Here is a 26,477-nt window from a genome sequence, read left to right as displayed (position 1 = left end):
CACCTTCAAGTTCCCTTTCAAACCACACACCACCCTAACTTGGAACCATATGGCCGTTGCTTCACTGTTGTTGGGTCACTGTTGTTGTACTCCCTTCCTAACAGCACTGTGGGTGTTCCTACATCACATAGACTGCAGCAGTTCAAAAATGAAACTCACCGCCACTTTCTCAAGGGCAATTAGGGATGGGCAATAAATATTGGCCTCACTAGCAATGCCCACATCTCATTAACGAAAACCAAAAATGATGTAAAACAAAGACAAGCTGACAAAGCATCATTCCTCATCTGAATTTGATTTGTTTTTTGATGCAGGAAGTATGCTCAATTTTGAAAACAAACAAAACCTTTTTGAGTGAAACAAAAAAGAGGGGAGGGCACATGGACAGGAAAGCTGATTGAAATTATACGGTGTTTATGGAAGGACTAAGCGGAACATGGATGGAGGGTTAGTGGCAAAGGAGCAAAGGGAATTTAATGATATAGAGGAGAGAAGATAGTCCTCTTGGGAAGTGACGGGATTGCAATGGGACTGTGTAAGGTAAAGGTCATGGGAATGAGTAGCTGACTAGAAAAGAAAGAGGAAGTGTGAAGGAAATTGGATGTGGGATGCATGGTTTTAGGGGAAGAATATTTGAGGGCAGATGATGAGAAAGAAACCACTTAAGGGCACATTTCATTGCTATCTATAAAAGATAATTCAAAACTTCAGTTATTGGGGGCTTCTTTTCCCAGTTTATCATCCCAGGCTAAGCATCACCCAAAATGAAAGAAGAAAAGGCAAAGAGAGAAAAGAAGAGAAAGAAAAACACCAAAAGAGAGGAGATAGGAAAAGCTAGAAGTGGAAAAGAAGAGATAGAGACAGAAAATGCAGAGTAACAGCAGCATAAAGACAACCAACATGGTTAACAGAGAGATCATCTTCTCTGATTTAGCTTAGACAATGTAATGGAAAATCCAGTGTCTTGTGTTTTACATGCATTTCCTAAATTGTTCTGCCACACTTTTCATTCAGGCTTCTCATTCACATTATAAACTATTGCAAATTTATTCTAATCTATCAGATTTTGTCTACCTAATTCCAACTGAGTTACTCTGTCAACCAAATAGTCCTCCCAGTTCCAGCTCACCAAGCTATAGCTATAGCTATAACTAAGGGTTAATCATGTCAGCTTTAAAAATAGAAATTTAAGTAACTTTTCAATAACTGTTAAATAACAATTTAAATAACTGTCTCTCTTCACTGTCTCATACCTTACCTGCCATCACTTCTTCTCACCCCTGTGACTTCCCTTGCCTCTTTTGTTCCATTTTATCTCCCACTGCAATCAGATATCTAGCTAATCCAATCACCCACATTCATCTCTCCACCAAGCATCATCAGATTTTCCACCCAAAAAATGCCCCTAGCCTTCCAGTGTATCTCACTGACCTGCGAGTCGCTCCTTGCTGATTTAAAGTACTTATTGCGAGTATCCTGTACTTGCTGTCTGTCGGCAGATAGCGTAAATGAAGCAGCTTGTACAAACAGCACATTTTACTCAAAAATTGAGATAAATATATACAACTGAGCCTTTAAACAAAAAAATCAAATTGAAATCAATAACAGTAGACAAATGGTTCAACCATGTTCTTCTGTTTTCCTTCTGCCAACTTCACCCCCGCCAAGTTTTCTCTGATTCCCAACCCCATACTCTCCACCATTTCCAATAAAGACATCATTTTAAGTATCATGATCACATGGCCGAGTAGGAGGGAGCAGAAACTGTATGAACACTTCCATCCATGAGTAAGAACAAACAAGAGGCATGTCTTCGAAGCTTATCCTCTTGCCTGTAAACCCTATGTTGGAGATATTACCTCCTGTGTGCTGGATCTCTGTGTTCATCCATCCTCTCCTGTGGTGCGGCAGGTGGCTGAGAAAAGCCTCAACACTTCTCTCCTGCTCACGTTCACCTTGTCTCATCTGAGGTCCAAGGTAAAGTTCACATGCTGAACTAAATGTTGGCAGCTGGGAAGAGCAGATAAAGGGCTATAAACTCCAAACTAATGGAAATCACCTCCAAGGCAATGGAAACCACACTCTCAAAACAACTTGAGCAAATGTGTCCCCCCAGGCATGGAAGCAGGGGTGCACTTTTTAAGTATTTGGACACTTCTAATCAAGAGTCATAACTATTTCATAGGTTTCAAATTTGCTTAAGAGCTCAAGTGGGACTTTCAACTCAGTGCAACAAAATCAGATAAATAAAAACAGCATGAAAAGAGTTTGTGCTTCTTTAGGCTGGTGGATATGAGAACCTCCATATAGTCATGTCATCAGCATTATGACTAGAGTTTGGGGAGTATGCAACATACAATATAGCACCCAGTGTCCAAGTTGTCAGGCTCGAAAAAGCCAGGAAGCAGACATGGGAGGAAGGAAATGATGCAAAGTAAAATGTTTCCCAGGCGTTAGCATAGTGCAACAATAGTGTGGGACTATGCATGACTTGCTTCAGATGAAAAGACAGTAGCAGATTTTGTTTGCAACAAGGATGTGTAACATTTCAGTCCAGATGCTGCTTCGTGGATTCAGGGTTGGAGTGGCAGAGGTTTTTAGCAGCCACTTCCATTCATACAGGTTCCAGCAGAGGATAATGACAGTGTTGTAGCAAACACTACTGTGAAGCAACATGGTGCAGAGATTGATCCTGATCTTTTTACGCAGGCGATTAAGCCAGAGGCCAACTGCAGAGGAGCTGGAACAAAGAAACATCCTGAAACGTAAGTAATGATGCTATTTTATCATTATCCTTGTCAGAACAAAATTGAGACTCTAATGCAGAAAACGTAAAGTGCCAAGCTCCTCACTGTTTATCTAATAGTTAATATCCACCTAGCACTCTAATCTGTTTTGTTCTGTATTATTCAAAAGTAAATGACTTTCACATTGATGTGAAAACAGCAATCAGACCCCCAAAGAGCTGATGAAGCAATACCTTACTTCTATTAGAGAATAGATGTAATCAATTGTTGAGAAGATTCTCCTGCTTGCTACACATCTCAGATATTGTGGGCACTATGCCCATGATTTAAAATTAAATGGACAGAAAATCATGGTTTCTCGATATGTGTGGTTAGCGGGTAAGGCACTCCTGCAGTAGCTTCCATTCTGAAACTTACATTTATTTTAATTTCATTACTCTTTGAAATGTTTTGTTAAAGGGACAGATCATTGGTACCTATATGGCTTTAGTAAAAGCTAAAAAGCAATGTTAAATGTTTCATAAATCTCAGACATTTATTAGGTACCTACCATAAACAATAGACCTAGATTAAACCTTTAAAATACTAAGTGTATTTATCCAGTGCGGATTCAGCTACTTGCTTCGCTAGTCTATAAGCTTCAAGAAGAATGATTGAGGTGCCAAGCATAAGCTTTCTTTCCTGAAATGTTTCTAAGATTAAATCATCCAATTTACCTTTAAATGTCACATTCTTTGAGCTCAGCTAACAGTAGGTGATTTTACAACATAGGTCGTTATTGAACCATAGAGAGCTGGCTAACTCCCTCTGCCTAGGTTTAGTTTTCTGGATTCAGTTATGCCTTTTTAAAGTCCTGCAATAAGCTTTAGTGCCCCCTAGGCTAAGGATCAGGAAAGCCAGACTGGTTATCCCACTTCCAACACCACCCCCATGCAATGACTTTGTTCATGGGATGTGAGCATCAGTGGCAAGGCCAGCATTTATTGCCCATTCCTAATTGTCCTTGAGGAAGTGGTGAGCCGGCTCCTTGAACCGCTGCAGTCCACATGGTGTAGTTACAGCAATAGTGCTGTCAAGTAGGGAGTTCCAGCCTTTTGACCTTTAATGATGAGAAAATTATTATATATTTCCAAGTCAGAACTTGGAGAGGAACTTGCTGGTGGTAGTCTTCTCACCAGCTTGCTGCCCTTGATCATCTTGGTGGCAAAGGTTGTGGGTTTTGAAGGTACATTTTGAAAAGCAAATACATGCTTGTGCATGTAAACTAAGAAATTATCACGCTCAGTTGTGACCTCCACGTTGAGGTACTTGAGAGTTGACACTCCCTGCACAAATGCACCACATTGTTGGAGGGATGAAGAAAGAAGATAGCAACAAGTCAACATGTACTGTGAAACCAAGAACTTGTTACATATGAAAGTCTACAGATAAGAAAGCAGCAGGAAGCCATAAAAGCAACAGTCATTAATGAGTTTTCATGCACTAAGGAACCTTATGATTAGCACATAGAATGGGTTTTGCTGATGCAATGGATGAATATGCTCTCCATTTGACTCTGGGTTGTAGATTCAAAACCAGCAAAAATTGCTGAGTTAAGTTCTCCTCTGTGTCATCTGCAACGTCAGTGGCACCTATGCTGCATCTTTCAGACAACTTGAGATCTGCCTTCTTGCTGACTCGATCTCCGAGCATCTGTTCAAAGCCTGGTGAATTACAGCACATTTTCAGGTCTGGGGTTCAACAAGCTATTCAAGAATACCAACAACAACAACAGTAAAAACAGAAAACGCTGAAAATACCTAGCCACTCAGGTAGCATACTAAGAATTTCCAGCATGGAGCAGAAAGGACCTGTGGACAAATTTAGTATGGCCTCACTCCTGGGCCTGAAGGAGGAAATGTGGTCAGTGGAAGAGATTATTAACAGGAACCTAGAAAAGAGAGTCAAGAGGAAAAATGGGAAACTGAGTAAATTGACAGGGTGAGGTAGGAGCTCAGGTCTGTGTTGGCAATCAAAATGTACATGTGCACAGAGAAGTAGCTTTGTGTTACATTGTTTGACTTATCATCAAGTGTGACAAGTAAATTCCAAGACCTCCAAGCTATTTTGTAATTGCAAATCCAGCTCATAGCAACTCCATATATACACTCAACTTTACAGCGAGGGTGACAGACCAATCACTTAACCATGGAGCCTCCCATAGTCTTCCTTCTGCAATTATTGCATTTTAATGATCTGTTAACCTGGACCCCCAAGTCTCTTTGGATCTCCACTCTTTCTACCTTTTCACTATTTAAAAAGTACTCTTTTTACATCCAAAGTGGATGACCTCACATTTGCCTACACTGAAATCTATTTGCTGCAGTTTTGCCCATAGACTTAATCTATCAATGTAATTTACACTTTCATTCCTTACAATGCCATCTGTTTTTGTGTCATCAGCAAATTCGGATATGTAGCTTTCTATCCCATTATCTAGGTGGTTAATGAATACCTATCGAGCTCTCCTGTCCCACCCCCTTATATTTTATCTCATTTCTATATGCCATAGTTCTGATGAAAGGTCATACGGACTCGAAACGTCAACTGTACCCCCCTCTGCAGATGCTGTAAGACCTGCTGAGTTCTTCCAGGTATTTTTGTTTTTGTTAATGTTACAGTGATGAATTGAGGCCCCAACACAGATCCTTGTGGGACACCATTTGTCACATGCTGCCAATTAGACTAGTTGCCCGTTATCGCTATTCTGTCATCTTCTGCTCAACCAATTTCCTAACGCAGCCAATAATTTGCCTTTAATTCCATGGGCCTTAGCGGTCTCATATGAGGGACTTTATTAAATGTCTTCTTTAAGTTCATATAAATAACGTACATAAACATTCCCCTGTCTGCTACTTTTGTTAGCTCTTCAAAAACTTCAACCAGCTCCAACAGGCATGACTTACATTTGCAAAGGCATGCTACCTCTCTGATCAGCTGACAATTGTTAGTGTATTCTGTCACCCTATCTTTAATTGTAGACTCCTTCAACTCCTTATTGAAATGTAGGTCATTCAGACACTGTTCTTGCTGAGGTGGAGATAGGAGAAAACTTATCTCCTGAAAACTCTTGTGGGATATGGCCTGCTAAGCTGGTGCCTCTCCTCCATCTCCAAGGCCAGGAATTTACAGTCCTTCCTGCCTGGTGGGATATTACAGTCCTGCCAAACTATATCATAGAATCACACAGTGCAGAAGAGGCCCTTCAGCCCATCGAATCTGCACCTGAGAAACACCTGACCGACCTACCTAATCCCATTTACCAGCACTTGGCCCATAGCCTTGCATGTTACAACATGCCAAGTGTTCATCCAGGTACTTTTTAAAGGATGTGAGGCAACCCGCCTCCACCACCCTTCCAGGCAGTGCATTCCAGACCGTCACCATCCTCTGGGTAAAAAAGTGTTTCCTCACATCCCCCCTAAACCTCCTGCCCATAACCTTGAACTTATGTCCTCTCGTGACTGGCTCTTCAACTAAGGGGAACCGCTGCTCCCTATCCACCCTGTCCATGCCTCTCATAATCTTGTACACCTCAATCAGGTCACACTTTAGTTTTCTCTACTCCAACGAAAACAACCCAAGTCTATCCAACCTCTCTTTATAACTTAAATGTTTCATCCCAGGCAACATCCTGGTGAATCTCCTCTGCACCCCCTCCAGTGCAATCACAGAATGTGGTGACCAGAACTGCACACAGTACCCTAGCCGTGGCCTCAACAAGATTTTATACAACTCTATGCCTCAATTGATAAAGGCAAGTGTCCCAAATGCCTTTTTCACCACCCCACCAACATGCCCCTCTGCCTTCAGAGATCTATGGACACACATGCCAAGGTCCCTTTGTTCCTCAGAACTTCCTAGTATCATGCCATTCATTTAATGCTTCCTTATCAAATTACTCCTTCCAAAGTGTATCACCACACACTTTTCAGGGTTAAATTCCATCTGCCACTTATCTACCCATTTGACCATCCTGTCTATATCTTCCTATAGCCCAAGACACTCAACCTCACTGTTAACCACCTGGCCAATCTTTGTGTCATCCGCAAACTTATTAATCCTACCCCCCACATAGTCATCTATGTTTTTCATATAAATGACAAATAATAGGGGACCCAGCACAGATCCCTGTGGTATGCCACTGGACACTGGCTTCCAGTCATGAAAGCAACTTTCTGTCTCCTACAACTAAGCCAATTTTGAATCCACCTGATCAAATTATCCTGTATCCCATGTGCATTTGCTTTCTTTATAAGGGGACCTTGTCAAAGGCTTTGCTGAAATCCATATAAACTACATCAACTACACTACCCTCATCTACACACTTGGTCACCTCCTCAAAAAATGCAGTCAAATTTGTTAGGCAACTCCTCCCTCTGACAAAGCCATGCTGACTATCCCTGATCAAACCTTGCCTCTCCAAGTGGAGATAGATTCTCTCCTTCAGAATTTTCTCCAATAGTTTCCCTACCACTCACATGAGATTCACTGGCCTGTAGTTCCCTGGCTTATCTCTACAACCCTTCTTAAATAGCGGAACCATATTAGCTGTTCTCCAGTCCTCTGGCACCTCTCCTGTGGCCAGAGGGGAATTAAAAATTGGGGGCAGAACCCCTGCAATCTCCTCCCTTGTCTCCCTCAGCAGCCTGGGACACAAATCATCCGGACCTGGAGATTTGTCCACTTTTAATCCTGCCAACACCTCCTTGTCACTCCAGATATCAATTTGCTCAAGAACCTCACAGTCTCTTTCCCCGAGTCCCATACCTTCATCTTCATTCTCTTGGGTGAAGACGGATGTGAAGCATTCGTTCAACACTCTACCAATGTCCTCTGGCTCCACCCATAGATTGCCCCCTTGGCCCTACTCTTTCCCTTGTTATCCTCTTCCCATTGATATACTTATAGAATAAGTAGTTTCCCTACTTTTACCAGCCAGAGCTTTCTCATATCCCCTCTTTGCTCTCCTAATTGCTTTCTTAAGCTCCACCCTGCAATTTCTGTACTCCACTAATGTGTCCGCTGATTTGCTCCCCTTGTACCTTCTAAGAGCCTCTCTTTTCCTTCTCATTGTATCCTGAATACCTTCGGTCATACCTGGTTCTCTGGGCTTGTTACTCCTTCCTATCACCCCAGAGGGAACATGTTGAGCCTGTACCCTCCCCATTTCCTTTTTGAATGCCCCCAGTGCTCTTCTGCAGATTTCCCCACAAGTAGCTGTTCCCAGTCTACCTTGGCCAGATCCTGCCTTATTTTACTAAAATCCACTCTCCCCCAATTCAAAACATTCTTTTGCAACTTTTCTATTTCTTTGTCCATAACAAGCTTAAATTGTACCATGTTGTGGTTGCTATCACTAAAATGCTCCCCCTTAGCCACCTTCCTGGCTTCATTCCGCAGAATTAGGTCCAGTCCCTTGTTGGACTTATTGACCTAAAAAGTTCTCCTGTACAAATTTCAAGAAATCCACTCCATCCAAGCACTTAACACTATGTCTATCCTAATTAATGTTGGGAAAGTTGAAATCACCTAATATAATTATATTATTATTGATAATTATTTTAATTATTTAATTAAATTAATTATTAATATTATTATTAATAATACCCTATTGGTATTGTTTTTACACACCTCCGCAAATTGTGCACATATTTGCTCCTCAATCTCCTGCTGACTATCTGGAGGTCTATAATAAACACCTAACAATGTGGCTGCCCCTTTTTTATTCCTAAGCCCAACCCACAAAGCTTCATTCAATGCTCCGTCCAAGATATCATCTCTCCTTACTGCAATAACTGACTCCTTAACTAATAATGCAATGCCTCCTCCTCTTTTACGCACTCCCCTGGCTCGTCTGAAGATTATACATCCCAGAATGTTGAACTGCCAATCCTGACCCTCCCTCAACCATGTCTCAGCGATGGCTACTATTCCATGTCTCAGTCCTCACTTTTAACTCATCCATTTTACCTGTAATACTCCTGGCTTTAAAGTAGAGGCCATCTAGCCTTGCCTTGCTCCCTTGAAACTTAATGCAGCTGTACTCCCTCTAATTTGATTGTTTTACTGTATTGTGATGTGTCCCTATTCTGCTAACATTCTGTGTCCCCTCCCCCTGCAGAATTAGTTTAAACTCCTCTCAACAGCACCAGCAAACCCGCCCACAAGGATGTTAGTTCACTCTGGTTCAGATGTAGAGCTTGTACAGGTTCCACCTTCCCAAGAAACGATCCCAGTGATCCAGGAATCTAAAACCCTCCCTCCTGCACCAACTCTTGAGCCACATATACATCTGCACTCTTCTCCTATTTCTGTGCTCGCTAGCACGTGGCACTGGGAGTAATCCAGAGATTACAACCTGAGAGGTCCTGCTTTTTAATCTACTGCCTAACTCCCTGAATCCTTGATGCAAGAAAACATCCCTCTTTCTACCTATGTCATTGGTACCAACATGTACCATGACCTCTGCCTTATCACCCTCCCCCTTCAGGATGCCCTGCAGCCATTCAGGGACATCCTGGACCCTGGCACCAGGGAGGCAACACACCATCCTGGAGACACATTGACGGCCACAGTTGCGCCTATCTGTTTCCCTGACTATAGATTCCCCTATTACTATTGCTCTTCCTCTCTTCCTCCCCTCCTGTACAGACAGGCTGCTTGTAATGCCAGAATCTTGGCTCTCTCTGCACTCCCTGGAGGAATCAGCCTCCAAAATGGAATACCGATTTGCAATGGGGCCCCAGGGGACTCCTGAACTTCCTGCCTGTTTTTCTTGGACTGCCTAGTGGTCACCCATTCCCTTCCTTCCTCAAGTCCCTTCAGCTGCAGTGTGACCACCTCTCTAAACATGCTATCCACTATGCTCTCAGACTCGTGGATGCTCCACAGTGTCCCCAGCCACTATTCCAGCTCTGAAACCCGAACTTCCAGGATCTGCAGCTGGACACACTTCCTGCACACACGCTGGTCCCGGGCACTGGAAATGTGCCCGGCTTCCAACATGGAGCACGAGGAGCACACCACGGCTTTGAGCTCTCCTGCCATGACATCCCTTTAAATTAAACCTTTTAAATCAATTACTCTCGGGCCCTTCTTTCCTGATCCTCGTTACTACAGAATATACAAACTGTAAATCTCAAAAAGACCTTAAACTATAAGTGATAAAAGTGGTAAATACTTACCTGACTTACCCACTATTTACCGGTCATTCCTTTCCCTTGTAGCCTCTACTGCTGCAGCAGGGCAAGACCACTCTCTGACGACTTAAGAAGTTGGATAGCAAAGAAAAAATGCAAAGAGCAGCTCTTCCCCTAGGCACCGAATTCCCACTGTGCACCAAATTGCCAATATCCACTCTCACTCTGGCTGTGTCTCACTCAGGATGTGGTCTCTTCCCTGTTCGTGTGCAAGCACACTGAATGGAGATTTAAATGGCTTGCCGGATCCGCCAGGGGGAGACATACCATGATGGGGCCGTAAATTCCTGGCCCAAGTCCTGTTGTAGCACAAGAAGAATTGCAACAAAAGCAGGCTTTCTCCATGGCTGAATTGGTAGCACTCTTGCTTCTGAGTCAGAAGATTGTGGATTCAAGGCCCACACCCACCCCCTTGAGCACAAAAGTTTAGTTGACATGCCAGCACTGAGAGAGTGCTGTACTGTTGGGAGTGCTTTATTTTGGATAGGTGGATGTGGAAGATCCCATGACACTATTTTGAAGAAAAGCAAGGGAGTTATCCCTGGTGTCCTGGCCAATATTTATCCCTCAAACAAAATCACAAAAATAGATTATCTGGCCATCATCGTGTTACTATTTTTGAGAGTTTGCTATGCGTGCAGAGCAGCATTACAGTAGGAGTCATGCCTCCACAAGGGTGGTGGTAGAGAGGACCTTAGGTCTTCTGAAAATGCACTTCCGATGCCTGGACTGTTCAGGGGGAGCACTACAATATTCTCCAGAACGGGTGTCACTGATGGTGGCTGCATGCGGCGCTCTCCACAACCTGGCCCTGGCAAGGAGGGAACCAGTGGAGGAAGAGGACCTTAACACAGCTGCACAGGCTGCAGAGGATCAATCTAGTGGTGAGTCAGAAGAGGAACACAATGAGGAGAACACTGAGGGCTTGGACGCAGACGCCTCGATCCTTCAGGGAGGCAGGGACACCAGGTGTGCCTTGATCCAATGCTGCTTCAGCTAGGCTGCCAAAGATCTGCTTCCACCTCATGCCAGGGGCGCTGCCTCCAACCCTGAAATGATCCTTTCATTTGAACCCAAAGTTCACTCAGTGCCTGTACAATAAAATTTAGAGCCACTCAAGCCCAGCATTAGATACTGGCGTGCCCTGCACCTACAAAAGAAGTGAAGAATATTCAGACCATTAAGACAAAAGCAAAATTTGTATCATTTTGACACACATCAAATGAACAGAACACTATCTGGTATTAATGGCCACACCAGTAAACATATTAAGAAAACATGGCAGAATAGAAGATAATCGGTGAATAGTCCCTCTTGTGTCCATGGTGCCTTAAACTTATGTTTGCAAGTGCTGCGTCTTGTTGCCCCCTCCCTCCCCCCGTCCACTCACTGGCACTGGCATTGAAGGCAGCATGCTGACTGTGCTGTCCTGTTGGTGTTGATGTCCTTGGCAGTCGTCCTCTGGCCAGTGGAGCCTGTGCTGGCCCTGCCTGGGAGGGAATGGCCAGTGCCATAGCTGGCATCTTCCCAGTCATTGCAGCCACATCAGATGCTACAGTCACTGGCGGAGCTACTGTCATCATCCAGAGTGCCCTGAGAGAAGCCCACAGTGACCCCAATATGAGGTCACTCTGGATCTCCCTGCTCGCCATTGATGGATGGGCACTTAGCTGGGATACTGGGTGCCACATCCATCTCCCACACTGGCACTGATCACCTGAGGTCATTGCCTGTGTGAGGAGCACAACCCCAGGAACCCCCGATTCTGTCTCTGGAGCTGCCTCTCCATGAGAGTCGCAATTCTCTCAATGAAGCAGGCAGTGCATTCGGCAATGAGGGTCAACGCAGTGTTCATGCTCTGCATGGACCCCTCCACAACAGAGACCATTGCACGCACACTCTCATTGGTCTCCACCAGATCCTCCCATGCATCCCGCTGGACATCCAGCATCTGCCGCCGAATGGATGACTCCAGAGGCTCATCATCTACCTTCGGTTTAACATAGTCCTGGTCTCCAGCAGTCCTCTGGCTGCTCAGGCACTCTCTGCCTCCACCTGCTCCTCATGTGAGTGTGAAGTGCCCATATCACTGTGCACTGACATTCTAGCCGACGATCTAATGCCCACCGAGGTGCTTGTATCTGCACTGGTGCCTGGTTCAGAGAGCGGGTGTGAGGCAGATGCATCTAAAGCCCCATGGTTCTCTGGCATCGAGAGTAGCTCTACAGGGTCCTGCATTCGAGTGTGTGCTGGCGAATCTAAGGGAGAACAATGACTTGTAATTAAAGTCATCACACTGTGCATGCCAGGCGCCCTGGTGACACGATGGAGATCTGCATCATGGTGCCATCGTCTTTCAATAATCAGTGAGTACTCAGGTTTGGGGCTCCCATTAATGATGGCACTACACAAGAATGTTTGTACAATCCGACACACTCACCTCTATGCACTGCACTCTTAGCTTTGTCTTACCTGCCTCTCCACAACTGGCTGACCGAGGTGGCTGGCGGCTCTCCAGCTCCATAGAGTCATAGACGTTTGTAGCACAGAAGGAGGCCATTCGGCCCATCGTGTCAACGAAGATCTGATTATACTAATCCCATTTTTCAACGCTTGGCCTATAGCCCTGGAGGCTATGGCAATGTCAGTGAATATCTAAACTTCTTAAGTGTTACGAGGGTTTCTGACTCAACCACCCTTTCAGGCAGTGAGTTCCAGACTCCCACCAACCTCTGGGTGAAAGATTTCTCTTCAAACCCCTCTTAGCCTTCTACCTCTTACCTTAAATCTATGTCCCCTGGTTATTGACCCCTCTACTAATAGAAAAAGTGCCATGTTATCCACCCAATTATGTCCCTCATAATCTTATACACCTCTATCAGGTCCCCTCTCAAACTTCACTGCTCCAGGGAAAACAACCCCAGCCTATTCAATTTTTCCTCATATGTCAGACCGTCCAGCCCAGGCAGCTGGTAAATCTCCTCTGCACCCCCTCCAGTGCAAACACATTCTTCCTGTAATGTGGTGACCAGAACTGCACGCAGAACTCCAGTTGTGGCCTAACAAGCGTTTTATACAGTTCCAGCATAACCTCCCTGCTCTTATATTTTGTGCCTCGGCTAATAAAGGCAAATATCGTGTATGCCGCCTTAACTACCTTATCTATCTGCCCTGTTACCTTCAGGGATCTGTGGCTATGCACACCAAGTTCCCTCTGATCTTCAGTACTTTCCAGGATCCTACCATTCATAGTGCCTTGTCTTGTTAGCCCTCTCCAAGTGCATTACCTCACACTTTTCTGGGTTGAATTCCATTTACCACTGCTCTGCCCACCTGACCAATCCATTGATATCCTCCTGCAGTTTACGGCTATCCTCCTCACTATTTACCACTCTACCAATTTTTGTGTCATCCTTGAACTTCTTGAGCACACCTCCTACATTTACGTCCAAGTCATTTATGTATGCCACAAGCAGCAAGTGCTCCCCCAGCACCGAACCCTGCAGAAGCCCACTGAAAACCGACTTCCAGTCACAGAAACATCCCTCTACCATCACCCTATGCTTCCTGCCTCTCAGTCAATTTTGCATCCAATATGCCACTTTGCCTTGGATCCAGTGCATCCATTTCGTGCCTCGACAATATTAGGTCTGGGTGCCCCCGCCTGTCTTGACCTCTCGATGGTGTTATGGTTCATCTTCTCCTGAAAGGACAGAGGAGCATTGATTAGTCCACTCTCTACCTGCAGCACCATTGCAGCCTGGTCAACCCCACCTGAGGAACACCTCACAGGGTACATCGGAGTTGTGCCCCTCGAGCCGCAAGGCACTCAGTCCAAGCAGCCAAAGCTCACCCCCCTTGACCAGCTCTGGCATCATTGACAGTTGGCATTCAGACTCTAGCACCCCTGAGCTCCACATGGGGCGGGGGGAGGGGGGCTGTTGGGGGGGTGAAGGACAGTCCTTAACACTTCTCCACACTGATCCATGCCAACACAGTGCTCACCCTTGTTGAGTGCAGCAGGTTGTTGAACCTTTTACAGCACAGCACAAAGTTGTGGCTGCTGACCTTGGCTGCTTTTCTAGTCTATGCGGTGGCCTCGTCCTGCAATCCTCCTGCCTGACACCGACTGCCTGCAAGAGGACTGCAAGGCACTCATCTGAGAAACGGAGGGCCGAGTGTCCACCCGACCTGCCTTCCCGCCTGACGTTTCCAGCCGCTGATGAGGTCATTGTTCCAGTCTCTGGACTGACTCTAAACATTTTCCCCGGCAGCCTTCAGGGAGCAGCCTTTGCCAGTTTTAAAGTGCCCGCCTGATCGCCATTGGACCCAGCGCCCAACAGGCCCTCAGCCCGCCCAGCCCTTCCCGACCATTCAGAAGACATGTTTCATGCTGGTCGGACCTTAATTGGCTATCCTCGTGCTGGTCGGACCTTAATTGGCTATCGAGCATAAAATTGCGTTTGCAACACGACCGTCGCCAGGAGCGATTCCACATCCTCTTACACTCCCGCTGAATTGGCGCACATGCCAAGCGTGAAATTCAGGCCTAAGTCTTTCTTTTAACTGACAGACCTTCCAGCTCCTGTGAAGCCCTTGACAAAGTCCAGTACCACCCCCTTGTTAATCCAAAAAGCTCTGTCAACTCTGCCAATAACAGTGAATACAGTACTTCCACTCACTGCAAAGTAAAATCAAAAGTACTTCACCTAAAAGTTAAGCAGTGCTGGGGTTGGTGGGTGCTGGGTAGGGGCTGGAGGAATCTCTTACATTGATTAAGAGAGGATGTTAATAAGAGTGCCGATGGTGAAAATGGCAGATGGGGCACTAACTCAGCTCAACACTGTTTGACATCACGATCCGCCCATTCACTTTGCTTCCTTGCACAATGCACACCCACCCTTACAGTCAGGGACTGCCACACGCATTCCACTGGAAGCAGTCCGACCAACATTTTTGACATTTCAGGCTTACCTCGCAAGAGCATCAGTAGCATTACAAAGCCAAATTTTGCGGCCATAGACTTTACTTTGCTCCATATACCTCAAGTTGAATTCGGTTATGTATAATTTGCATATGCATGTCTGTGTCTCAATCTTCAAACTCCGCCAAATGAGTGCCAAAGTTAGAATGGGCACATTAGTTTAAGATTAAGTGCTTTATCTAAGCTCAAACTGACGTCTGTCATTTTCTGGCAGTTGCTCATTAGACAGCAGGAAATGGCAAGAATTTAAATACATTGGTAGGTGGTAACTTTTTAAAAGGAGAGATTGATATTCTTTGATTTTTATTTAACATAATGGGGTGAATTATGTGAGGCACTGGATTTCCTGCCCCCTAGCTAAAAAGTCTAAGGGGAACGCCGGCTGCCTTGAAGCCATTTAACGACCAATTGGCAAGACTTCCACCTTTCTCGATCAGAAAGTTCCACCTTGGAGAGCTGCCGGCCAATCAGAGGCCGCCCAGAGATGGTGTGATGAGGCTGATCTTTTGAGGTACCTTTAAACCTTGAGGAGCACGCACTGATAAGCTCCTGGGACCATTAAAAAGGGATTCCATCACTCTGCTCACCACCAGCCTATGAGGGAACCTGATGGCCTGGCTAGTTGGTGTGAGCCTCTCCTGCTGCTGGTTAAATCCCGGCGGTGTGGGATGAGGCCCTCAAGTGAACATTCATTTCACGCTTAAGGGCTTCAATGGGCCCACTACTGGGCAGGCCACCTGACATTGCCTCCGCCACTGGTATAATTGCAGTGGAGGCAGAGACACACAGGAAGGCAATGGCAGGCACCCACTAGATTTAACGAGTTCCCTGCTTTCAAACCAGTCGCTGGGGGAGTGTTAAATCTAGCCCAAATTTGTAGTAGTTCAGGAAACATGTTTTGCAGTTGTTGAAGATAATTTATTGATTTATCTTTTTAGCAAAAAATGAGCAAGAAGAAGAAGAGGAAAAGCGAGAAATTAAAAGACGGCTAACAAGAAAGGTAAGCATTGACAATTTGATTTGGATCAGGTGATGATTAAGGAATGAACATGACACAGATCATGTTCTTACCAACGTCAGAGGATGATGTTGCACTAGGTAATATTGGCTAAAACCTTTCTTTAATTCTTAGATTTTTTTCTTTATTTTCAACACTCAGACTGAAGCAAAGATTTGAACAACCGCTAATTTCAGTTTATGAAATCAGAAAATACTGGAAATACTCAGCGGCTCAGGCAGTATTTATGGTGAGAGAAAAACAGAGTTAACGGGTGGGTTTTTCTGGTCCCACCAGCGGCAGGTATCGTGGCTGGCAGGACCAGAGAATCTGGAGTGCAGCCAAAAGCCAGCATGAAAGCAGGTCCCAATTTTCCGCTCCCAACTTTCACGTTGATCAGGCATGCCAGGATCTGTATTTGCATGTTATGAATACTCATGCTATGAATACTCAACCTCTTGCTCTTATGAATCACGTCCCCAATCTAAATCAAGTGGCCACACCTGCGGCTAGATAGACTGACATCAGTCACGACCGGATATCACAGATATGCACCTGGTGAACTGCACTTCACTCACAACTTCAAGGTTTGTGCACGCAGCACGCGTCTACCTTTCACTGTGCTGTGTTCGTGGTTGCTCCGACTCCGTGCCAAGGCTGCTCAGGGAAGACTAGTGGGAAGGCGAGGGACACGCTGGACTGGGGGTGGAGGGATGAGACAGAGGCAAGGGAAGGGCTGGAAGGCACATGCTGAACTGAGGATGAGGGTCCAGGGTGGGGGGGTGGACACATGATGGGGGTGGTGGGAATGAAGGGGGGGGGATAAAGCAGAGACAGCACCGGGGTAGTGCGCTCCATGTAATCAGGACCAGAATGCAGAGACAGTCCTGGGACTGTGCACACCATGACAGAGGGCTGTGCATGGCAAACGTGTTCTGATCCCAGTCCAGGGAGGGAGAGGGGGAGGACCTGTCCACCCTGTGACAGTTGTGCACAGCTTGGCATGCAGGCTGTGGTCAGTCCCTCCATATATTTTGATCCTGGGGGTTGGTGGCTTGGTACTGGGCCAAATATGGCACAGTCACACATAGGGGAGGCATATGCAGCACATAAATGGGAAACTGGTAACTAAGAGGGTAACTCGATGGTCTCATGATGGGGCGTCTCGGTAGGTAACTGTGCCCGAAGATGGGGAGGGATCAGGTGGAATGGTATATTGCATTGTCCTGTGTTGTGTACTGCTTAGACACCATTCAGCAGTCTTGTAGTAGTTACCATGAGGTATATATACAATGTACATGTTTACGATACAGGGTACAGGTAAGGAGAGGACTCCATGGCATGTCCTTACATTTTGCTGACTAGCACTAAACTGCTCTGATTTCTAAATCATATGCCTTCTTATATCACCGGTGGGCAGTACTGTACTCAGTCCCAGTTTAACCCTTAATGTACCAGATCCTACTACTATACCTCCCACATGTCTTTATCCCTTGGATAAACACTGACAACAGTTACTTACTGCTTGATGTTGTTATAAGGCTTGTGCGCTTAACTTCTGTGTTGCGACTATAACTACTCTAACTCTAAACCACTTCATGATTAACATTACAACATTAACAGCATGCATTAACAGAGTTCATCTAGCAAGTCTACCCCCTTCAAGTCTTTGAAATCAGAGTTTGAGGCGGTCTAGAGGTCTTGTGCCCATGGTATGCCTCATTTGCCATCTGGTCGAGAGAGTGATATGATCTAGGGGCTGATGACCTTGTGGTGGATGGTTGGTTGTCAGCGGATGCAGGCATGGCTTCAAGCACTTTCTCCATTGGTGGGTGTTGAGCCACGCCTGGTCAGTCGAGTTGCTGCGGCGGTAATTTGGTGCCGTGAGCGGTGGTCTTTTTTCCTAGGTGCACGAAAGTGGTATCCGTCCGGCTGTTGGTAATGTGCCTTCTTCTTTTTCCGTCTTACCTGGTGTCTGGAAGTCTTCTTGGGTGGGTATGGGGGTTGGCATCCTGTGGAAGGAAGATGAGTGTAGAGGCAGCTCACCTTTATTGAGATGTGTTTGTGTCGGGCTGCTACCTGGTTCCTGTGGTTTCATCAAACTGGCTGGGGCCATGCATAGGTCATCATTTCAATCGACAGCATTGTGGTCACTAGCAGAGGCAGAAGCTCTTCTGGAAATCATTCAGGCTCTGGTGTCACTTCCACTGGGGATGTTATGGTAATCTCCTGCGCTGTTGCTTGGTCTGGTCCTTGTTTTGATCTGGGTACCTGAAAAAGAGAAGAACAGACCTGCTCGGTGAACAGGAAAGGGAGGTTATAAACAAAGTCAATAGTGGGTTTCCGCTTTGTAGTTGGGCCTTTGGGAGGATGAGTTTCTGGCTGCTTGGGGATTGTGATTGTCTGGACATCTTCAGTTGGTTGAAAAAGGTCAAGAACTATGCAGGGGTCTCTACTCAGGAGTGAAAAGGACTGATTTTGCATGATGTACATAACTTCTGTGATATGTTTGTTGCTGTACCTTAATGGCTCTTGAATCATTCCAATGGTCAGGAATTGAACTCCCTCCCTGCCCCACCCCTGCACCGTAGAGCGGGGTATCCCTGGTTTGGACCCAGTGGCCTTGAAGTCACAGTTCTTCAGTCAATCTGGTGCCAAAATCTAACTTGAAATTGGTCAGATGGCCATTAACTATGATAGCTGCTTTCCAGGAAGAGGAACTGCATTGTCAGATGTTGCCCAGGAAGAAGGTCTGTGTGCCATATAAAGATAAATTGGCAGGGGTTCTGGCCAGCAATGTGTTTCCTCAGCTTGAAGATTAAAATATCTGTGAATGGCTGTTAATATTTCATTGAGGATGATTGAGGATTCATCAATGAATTGTATTAGGATAACATCGCCAGCAAATTCACCAAAAGAGTATAAAAAGGTGCGAACCAGGACTTCTTCTGCCTTCTTACCTGATGTTCCCCAATAACCTAGAAATTTTCTTCTCCAGGACACCCGATCTTGGGTAATTAAGACTGAAAGTGCTGGAGAAACTCAGCAGATCTGACAGCATCTGTAGAGAGAGAAAAACAGAGTTAATGTTTTGAGTCTGTATGACTCTTTAGAGCTCTGAAGAAGCACTGAAGTTTAAATTTCCCATCTATAACTATTTTTCCTTTATTTCTTTCAGCTACAGCTTTAAAGTTTGGTGCCCTTTTAAGAGTTCGGAGGATTTCAAAATGGTGCCACTGGTATTACTGAGGATAGGATTTTCGCACACCTTAGACTTTTGGCATGACTTTTAAAATGGTGGTGACGGGTCTGCGATGAGAAAGGAGCTTCAAAATGGTGGCAGTGAATGGTGAGAAAGAAAAAACAATGAGATGGCCGCAGCTCAGCTTGGGACTGTGGGAAGTTGAATGGCTTCAGCTTGCTGTGGATCAGGTCCAGGTCAGGAGGGCAGTGGTCTTGCTGGCTGGGAGGCCGTTTGCGAGACACTCAAGCTTTTGGTTAAATGGAGTTTCCCCATCTTCGATCAGTGTATTCCTTTTGTTCCTTTGTTGTGCCCCTGTCTCAGGGAGGCCACATGGAGAGGACGCTGAGTCAGAGATTGGGTTAGCAACAAACCTGCAACTGAATTCACTGCCTGTGATTTTGAAAGAAATAGTTCAAAGGGCTGGCTTTCCTGGAATTTTAAAAAGACTGGATCTCACCATGCAGGCTGCTGGCTGCTAGCTCTGCTGCATTAAAGCTGCTTTCACAGGGATTCAGTGGAGACTTGAACTTGCAACTTTTGTTCTGCTGCTGGGATCTCCTTTCTCTGTAGCTCTTCAGGTAAGTTTTCTCAGCTTCTTGCTTACTGGGTGAAGTTATGAGCAGAAATTCATTGCTGGTGTCCTTTTCTTGATTTCTTCAGTGCTTTTTCTTGTGGCCACAGACTAGCTGTATGCTGAGCAAGTGGAACCTTTTCCTGTTTTTGGATTGCACTGCCTGTTGCCAGGAAGCTCCACAGTTGATGGCACCCTGCATTTGTGGGGATCCCGAGACAGCTGCAAAGCACAGTGCTCTAGCTGACTGGCCAGCTTGACCTCTGGTGAAATGCATGTAATTGTGGGCCTGGGCAAAAAGGGTGTCCGTTACCTCCTGTATGTACTTGTTAGTGGACGCCGGAGAGATCCCACAGAGGTCCCGAGTGGAGCCTTGGAATGAGCTATTTCCATAGAAGAGCAGTGGAAATTTTCAGAGCCATTGGCAATGGACGTCCTCCCAGCCCCACGACGTCAATTTCTGGAGAATGTGACAGATTTGAGCCGCCAGTTCCCTAGAAATGCGGAGGCATCAATGACACTGATTCTCATTCATCTGGAGGAAAGACATGCGTCTTCTGTACACCTTTTGCATTGAGCGTCAACTACACGCAGCATTTCTGTGAGCCTCATCCCCTGGGTCCAGAGGGGGCCCTGCTGCCCTATTGCTCATCAGGGTGAAGCTCCTCCTTTTGGCAAGCCTAGATCCGCCATAGCGCTCTTCTCCACCTTTCCTCCTGCCTACATGTGGTGATGCAGGCAACATTAACTACACCCTCCTTCTTCCTCAAGTTCTCAGCTGCCTAAACTGAAGCTTCATTACTTGTCTCTCTTCCATTCTGGCCACAAAGACTTTTCTCTTCCCCATGATGTGTCTGTGTGCGTTCTTCCCCAGTCTTCCCCCATAGTCATGGGTCTGTGCAGACCCTTCCCAGCCTTCCCCCCACTCCCCCAAGTCACGTGCCTGTGTGCACCCTTCCCCATCTTGCCCCCACCCAATCAAGCCTTTGCCCTCCAGCCCCTTCCCTTGCTTTTGTCTTGTCTTGTCTTTCCCCCCTCCTGCACCAGTCAAGCCTTTGCCCATCACCCTCCCAATCACATTTCAAGCCATTCCTGCCTTACTGCTGGTCTGGTACATACTTGTCATGTTTGTGAAACCCTTTTGAAATCGATGTGCTGTTGCCTGCACAAAGGAAAGATAGGTGACCATATTTCGAAGTCATGAGTGAAGGGCAGTTTGCCAGGTGAACGTTGCCTACATCCAATCGTGAGTCATGTCAGTCTAATTAGACACTGGCATGGCCTTTTGATCTTGCATAGGGGCATGATTCCTGTGAGCTGCCTTGATAATGAGCAATCATGATATTTTAATGTATTCAAATACCGTTCCTGACATGGCATAACAGGAAATGTGCTCCACCATTGAAGTCTGCAGTGCTCGATCGCAACCTGTTTTTACGCCAACAGAAAAATGACTTTTTTTACTCCCACTATAGTTTACAATCTCACCCGCCATTATGTCTGCCATGGATGCTACAGGAAAATCCTGACCAAAGTCTATAAGCTAGGACTAATCGTTTATTGACAGAGGCACTAAATAAAGAAGAATGAAGGCACCTATGCTTTTGTACAAGTTAACTGTCTGAGCAGGACTACAGAAAATCATGGGGGAACAGGCCTGTGAATTCACAATTTGTGCTAGTGATGGGCATGATGGAATGTCAGGAGCATGTTCATATAGTTGGCCCATTAAAGATGAAGCACTACGTAACCAGGTAGTACACCAGCCGTGCAGCCTTCAAGGTCAGAAACAGAGCAAAATAAGCATTTGGAAAAGGCTAACCGCTGCTGACAAAGTACGATATCGTGGACAAATATTCAGAAATATTGGAGAGATATTATTGGCCTGTGCAGTCAGCAGGGACTCTCTCTCATGGCAGTGTAAAGTAGAAAATTCAAGTGTGCACTGCCCACTGCTTTCCTCACAGTCATCATAGGTAGTATGATGACTAATGACTTGTGTTAATGACATATGAAGTTCTTTGCCAGTGTTTCATAGAGTTATACAGCACAGAAACCGGCCCATTGTGTCTGTGCCAGCAGTCAAACACCTATCTATTCTAAAACAAAAACAAAAACAGAATTACCTGGAAAAACTCAGCAGGTCTGGCAGCATCGGCGGAGAAGAAAAGAGTTGACGTTTCGAGTCCTCATGACCCTTCGACAGAGCTTGAGTTCGAGTCCAAGAAAGAGTTGAAATATAAGCTGGTTTAAGGTGTGTGTGTGGGAGGCGGAGAGAGAGAGAGAGAGGTGGAGTGGGGGTGTGGTTGTAGGGACAAACAAGCAGTGATAGAAGCAGATCATCAAAAGATGTCAACATCAATAGTACAAAAGAACACATAGGTGTTAAAGTTAAAGTTGGTGATATTATCTAAACGAATGTGCTAATTAAGAATGGATGGTAGGGCACTCAAGGTATAGCTCTAGTGGGGGTGGGTAGAGCATAAAAGATGTAAAAAAAATTTTTCTTTTTTTATTATAATGGAAATAGGTGGGAAAAGGAAAATCTATATAATTTATTGGAAAAAAAAGAGAAAAGGAAGGGGGAAACAGAAAGGGGGTGGGGATGGGGGAGGGAGCTCACGACCTAAAGTTGTTGAATTCAATATTCAATCCGGATGGCTGTAAAGTGCCTAGTCGGAAGATGAGGTGTTGTTCCTCCAGTTTGCGTTGGGCTTCACTGGAACAATGCAGCAAGCCAAGGACAGACATGTGGGCAAGAGAGCAGGGTGGAGTGTTAAAATGGCAAGTGACAGGGAGGTTTGGGTCATTCTTGCGGACAGACCGCAGGTGTTCTGCAAAGCAGTCGCCCAGTTTATGTTTGGGCTCTCCAATGTAGAGACCACAGTGGGAGCAACGAATGCAGTAGACTAAGTTGGGGCAAATGCAAGTGAAATGCTGCTTCACTTGAAAGGAGTGTTTGGGTCCTTGGACGGTGAGGAGAGAGGAAGTGAAGGGGCAGGTGTTGCATCTTTTGCGTGGACATGGGGTGGTGCCATAGGAGGGGGTTGAGGAGTAGGGGGTGATGGAAGAGTGGACCAGGGTGTCCCGGAGGGAGCGATCCCTACGGAATGCCGATAGGGGGGGTGAAGGGAAGATGTGTTTGGTGGTGGCATCATGCTGGAGTTGGCGGAAATGGTGGAGCTTCTTCCTCGAACAGAGGCCCATCCACCACTACTCTCCTCCGTCTGGCTGAACTTGTTCTCACGCTGAACAATTTCTCCTTCAACTCCTCTCACTTCCTCCAAATAAAAGGTGTGGCTATGGGTACCCTCATGGGCCCCAGCTATGCCTGTCTCTTTATGGGGTATGTGGAACATTCCTTGTTCCAGTCCTACTCCGGCCCCCTTCCACAACTCTTTCTCCGGTACATCGATGATTACTTCGGTGCCGCTTCATGCTCTCGTCGGGACTTGGAAAAATTTATTAATTTTGCTTCCAATCTCCACCCCTCCATCATTTTCACGTGGTCCATCTCTGACACTTCCCTTCCCTTCCTTGACCTCTCTGTCTCAATCTCTGGTGATAGACTGTCCACCAATATCCATTACAAACCCACCGACTCCCACAGCTATCTTGACTACAGCTCCTCACAGCCCACTTCCTGTAAGTACTCCATCCCATTCTCTCAGTTCCTTCGCCTCTGTCGCATCTGTTCCGATGATGCTACCTTCAAAAACAGTTCCTCTGACATGTCCTCCTTCTTCCTTAACCGAGGTTTTCCACCCACGGTCGTTGACAGGGCCCTCAACCGTGTCCGGCCCATCTCCCGCGCATCTGCCCTCACGCCTTCTCCTCCCTCCCAGAAACATGATAGGGTCCCCCTTGTCCTCACTTATCACCCCACCAGCCTCCGCATTCAAAGGATCATTCTCCGCCATTTCCGCCAACTCCAGCATGATGCCACCACCAAACACATCTTCCCTTCACCCCCCCTATCGGCATTCCGTAGGGATCGCTCCCTCCAGGACACCCTGGTCCACTCCTCCATCACCCCCTACTCCTCAACCCCCTCCTATGGCACCACCCCATGCCCACGCAAAAGATGCAACACCTGCCCCTTCACTTCCTCTCTCCTCACCGTCCAAGGACCCAAACACTCCTTTCAAGTGAAGCAGCATTTCACTTGCATTTCCCCCAACTTAGTCTACTGCATTCATTGCTCCCAATGTGGTCTCCTCTACATTGGAGAGACCAAACGTAAACTGGGCAACCGCTTTGCAGAACACCTGCAGTCTGTCCGCAAGAATGACCCAAATCTCCCTGTCGCTTGCCATTTTAACACTCCACCCTGCTCTCTTGCCCACATGTCTGTCCTTGGCTTGCTGCATTGTTCCAGTGAAGCCCAACGCAAACTGGAGGAACAACACCTCATCTTCCGACTAGGCACTTTACAGCCATCCGGATTGAATATTGAATTCAACAACTTTAGGTCGTGAGCTCCCTCCCCCATCCCCACCCCCTTTCTGTTTCCCCCTTCCTTTTCTCTTTTTTTTCCAATAAATTATATAGATTTTCCTTTTCCCACCTATTTCCATTATATAAAAAAAAGAAAAATTTTTTTTTTTACATCTTTTATGCTCTCCCCACCCCCAGTAGAGCTATACCTTGAGTGCCCTACCATCCATTCTTAATTAGCACATTCGTTTAGATAATATCACCAACTTTAACACCTATGTGTTCTTTTGTACTATTGTTGTTGACATCTTTTGATGATCTGCTTCTATCACTGCTTGTTTGTCCCTACAACCACACCCCCACTCCACCTCTCTCTCTCTCTCCGCCCCCCCCCACACACACCTTAAACCAGCTTATATTTCAACTCTTTCTTGGACTCGAACTCAAGTTCTGTCGAAGGGTCATGAGGACTCGAAACGTCAACTCTTTTCTTCTCCGCCGATGCTGCCAGACCTGCTGAGTTTTTCCAGGTAATTCTGTTTTTGTTTTTGTTTTGAATTTCCAGCATCCACAGTTTTTTTGTTTTTACCTATCTATTCTAATCCTATTTACCTACACTTGGCCCATAGCCCTGCATGCTATGGTGTTTCAAGTGCTCATCTAAATACTTGTTAAATATTGTGAGGGTTCCTGCCTCTACCACCCTCTGGGTGAAAGTTTTTTTCCTCAAATCCCCCCTAAGCCTCCTGCCCCTTATCTTAAATCTATGCCCCCTGGTTATTGACACCTCCACTAAGGGGAAAAGTGTCTTCTTATCTACCCTATCTATGCCCACCATAACTTTGTATACCTCTATCAGAAGCCCCCTCAGCCTTCCCTGCTCTAAGGAAAACAACCCTGGCCTATCCAGCCTATTTATAGCTGAAACACTCCAGCCCAGGCAATATCCTGGTGATTGTCCTCTCCAGTGCAATCACATCCTTCCTATAATGTGAGACCAGAGCTACACACAGTACTCCAGCTGTGGCCTAACTAGCGATTTATACAGCTCCAACATAACCTCCCTACTCTTATATTCTATGCCTCAACTAATAAAGGCAAATATCCCAGATACCTTCTTAACCACCTTATCTACCTGTGCTGTTGCCTTCAGAGATCTATGGACATGTACACCAAGGTCCCTCTGATCCTCTGTAGTTCCTAGGGTCCTACCATTCATTGTGTATTCCCTTGCCATGCTAGTCCTCCCAAAATGTATCAACTCTCACTTCTCAGGATTAAATTTCATTTGCCACTGCTCTGACCATCTTACCAGCCCATCTATATCATCCTGTAATCTAAGGATTTGCTCCTCACTATTTACGACACCACCAATTTTTGTGTCATCTGCGAACTTACTGGTCACACCTCCTATGTTCACGTCCAAATCATTAATGTACACAACAAACAACAAGGGTGCCAGCACTGATCCCTGCGTCCACCACTTGTCACAGGCTTCTAATCGCAAAAACAACCTTCAACCATCACCCTCTGCCTCCTTCCACTAAGCCAATTTTGGATCCATTTTGCCAAATTGCCCTGAATCCCATGGGCTCTTACCTTCTTGACCATTGTCCCACGAGGGGCTTTGTCAAAAGCCTTACTGAAGTTCATGTAGACTTCATGTAGTGGTATTGTCTGGACTGATAATCCAGAGACCCAGGGTAATGCTCTGGGGACCTGGATTCGAATCCCACTGTGGCAGATGGTAAAATTTGAATTCAACAAGAAAAAAAAATCTGGAACTAAGAGTCTGATGATGACCAAGAAACCAACGCCGATTGTCGTAAAACCCCATCTGGCTCGCTAATGCCCTTTGGGGAAGGAAATCTGCTGTCCTTCCCTGGCCTGGCCTACATGTGACTTCAGACCCACAAGAATGTGGTTGACTCTTAAAATGCCCCCTGAACAGGGCAATTAAGGTTGGGCAATAAATGCTGGCCTAGTCAGCGGCGCCCACATCCCATGAATGAATTTTTAAAAAGACTGCACTGCCCTGATCTACACAACTAGTGGCCTCCTCGAAAAATTTAGTCAAAATAATTAGACATGATCTCCCCCTGACAAAGCCATGCTGACTATCTCTGATTAATCCCTGCCTCTCCAAGTGGAGATTAATCCTGTCCCTCAGAATTTTTTCCAATAATTTCCCTGCCACTGATGTTAGACTCACTGGCCTATAATTACCTGGTTTATCCCTACTACCCTTCTTGAATA

General features: G+C 45.9%; 1 protein-coding gene across 1 annotated transcript in view; it reads left to right on the top strand.

The window, feature by feature from the left end:
* LOC121276056 (phosphatase and actin regulator 1-like) overlaps positions 1-26,477 on the top strand; it is a 683,909-nt gene that overhangs the window by 632,442 nt on the left and 24,990 nt on the right. The window contains exons 12-13 of the mRNA XM_041184001.1: positions 2,710-2,765; positions 15,911-15,972. Coding sequence (XP_041039935.1) covers positions 2,710-2,765; positions 15,911-15,972 — 118 coding nt within the window. The remainder of the gene's footprint in view (positions 1-2,709; positions 2,766-15,910; positions 15,973-26,477) is intronic.

This window comes from Carcharodon carcharias, chromosome 3 (assembly GCF_017639515.1).
Source record: "Carcharodon carcharias isolate sCarCar2 chromosome 3, sCarCar2.pri, whole genome shotgun sequence".
NCBI classification, from domain to species: domain Eukaryota; kingdom Metazoa; phylum Chordata; class Chondrichthyes; order Lamniformes; family Lamnidae; genus Carcharodon; species Carcharodon carcharias.
The sequence above is the reverse complement of the archived record's forward strand: the minus strand, read 5'-3'. Positions and strand labels throughout refer to the sequence as shown.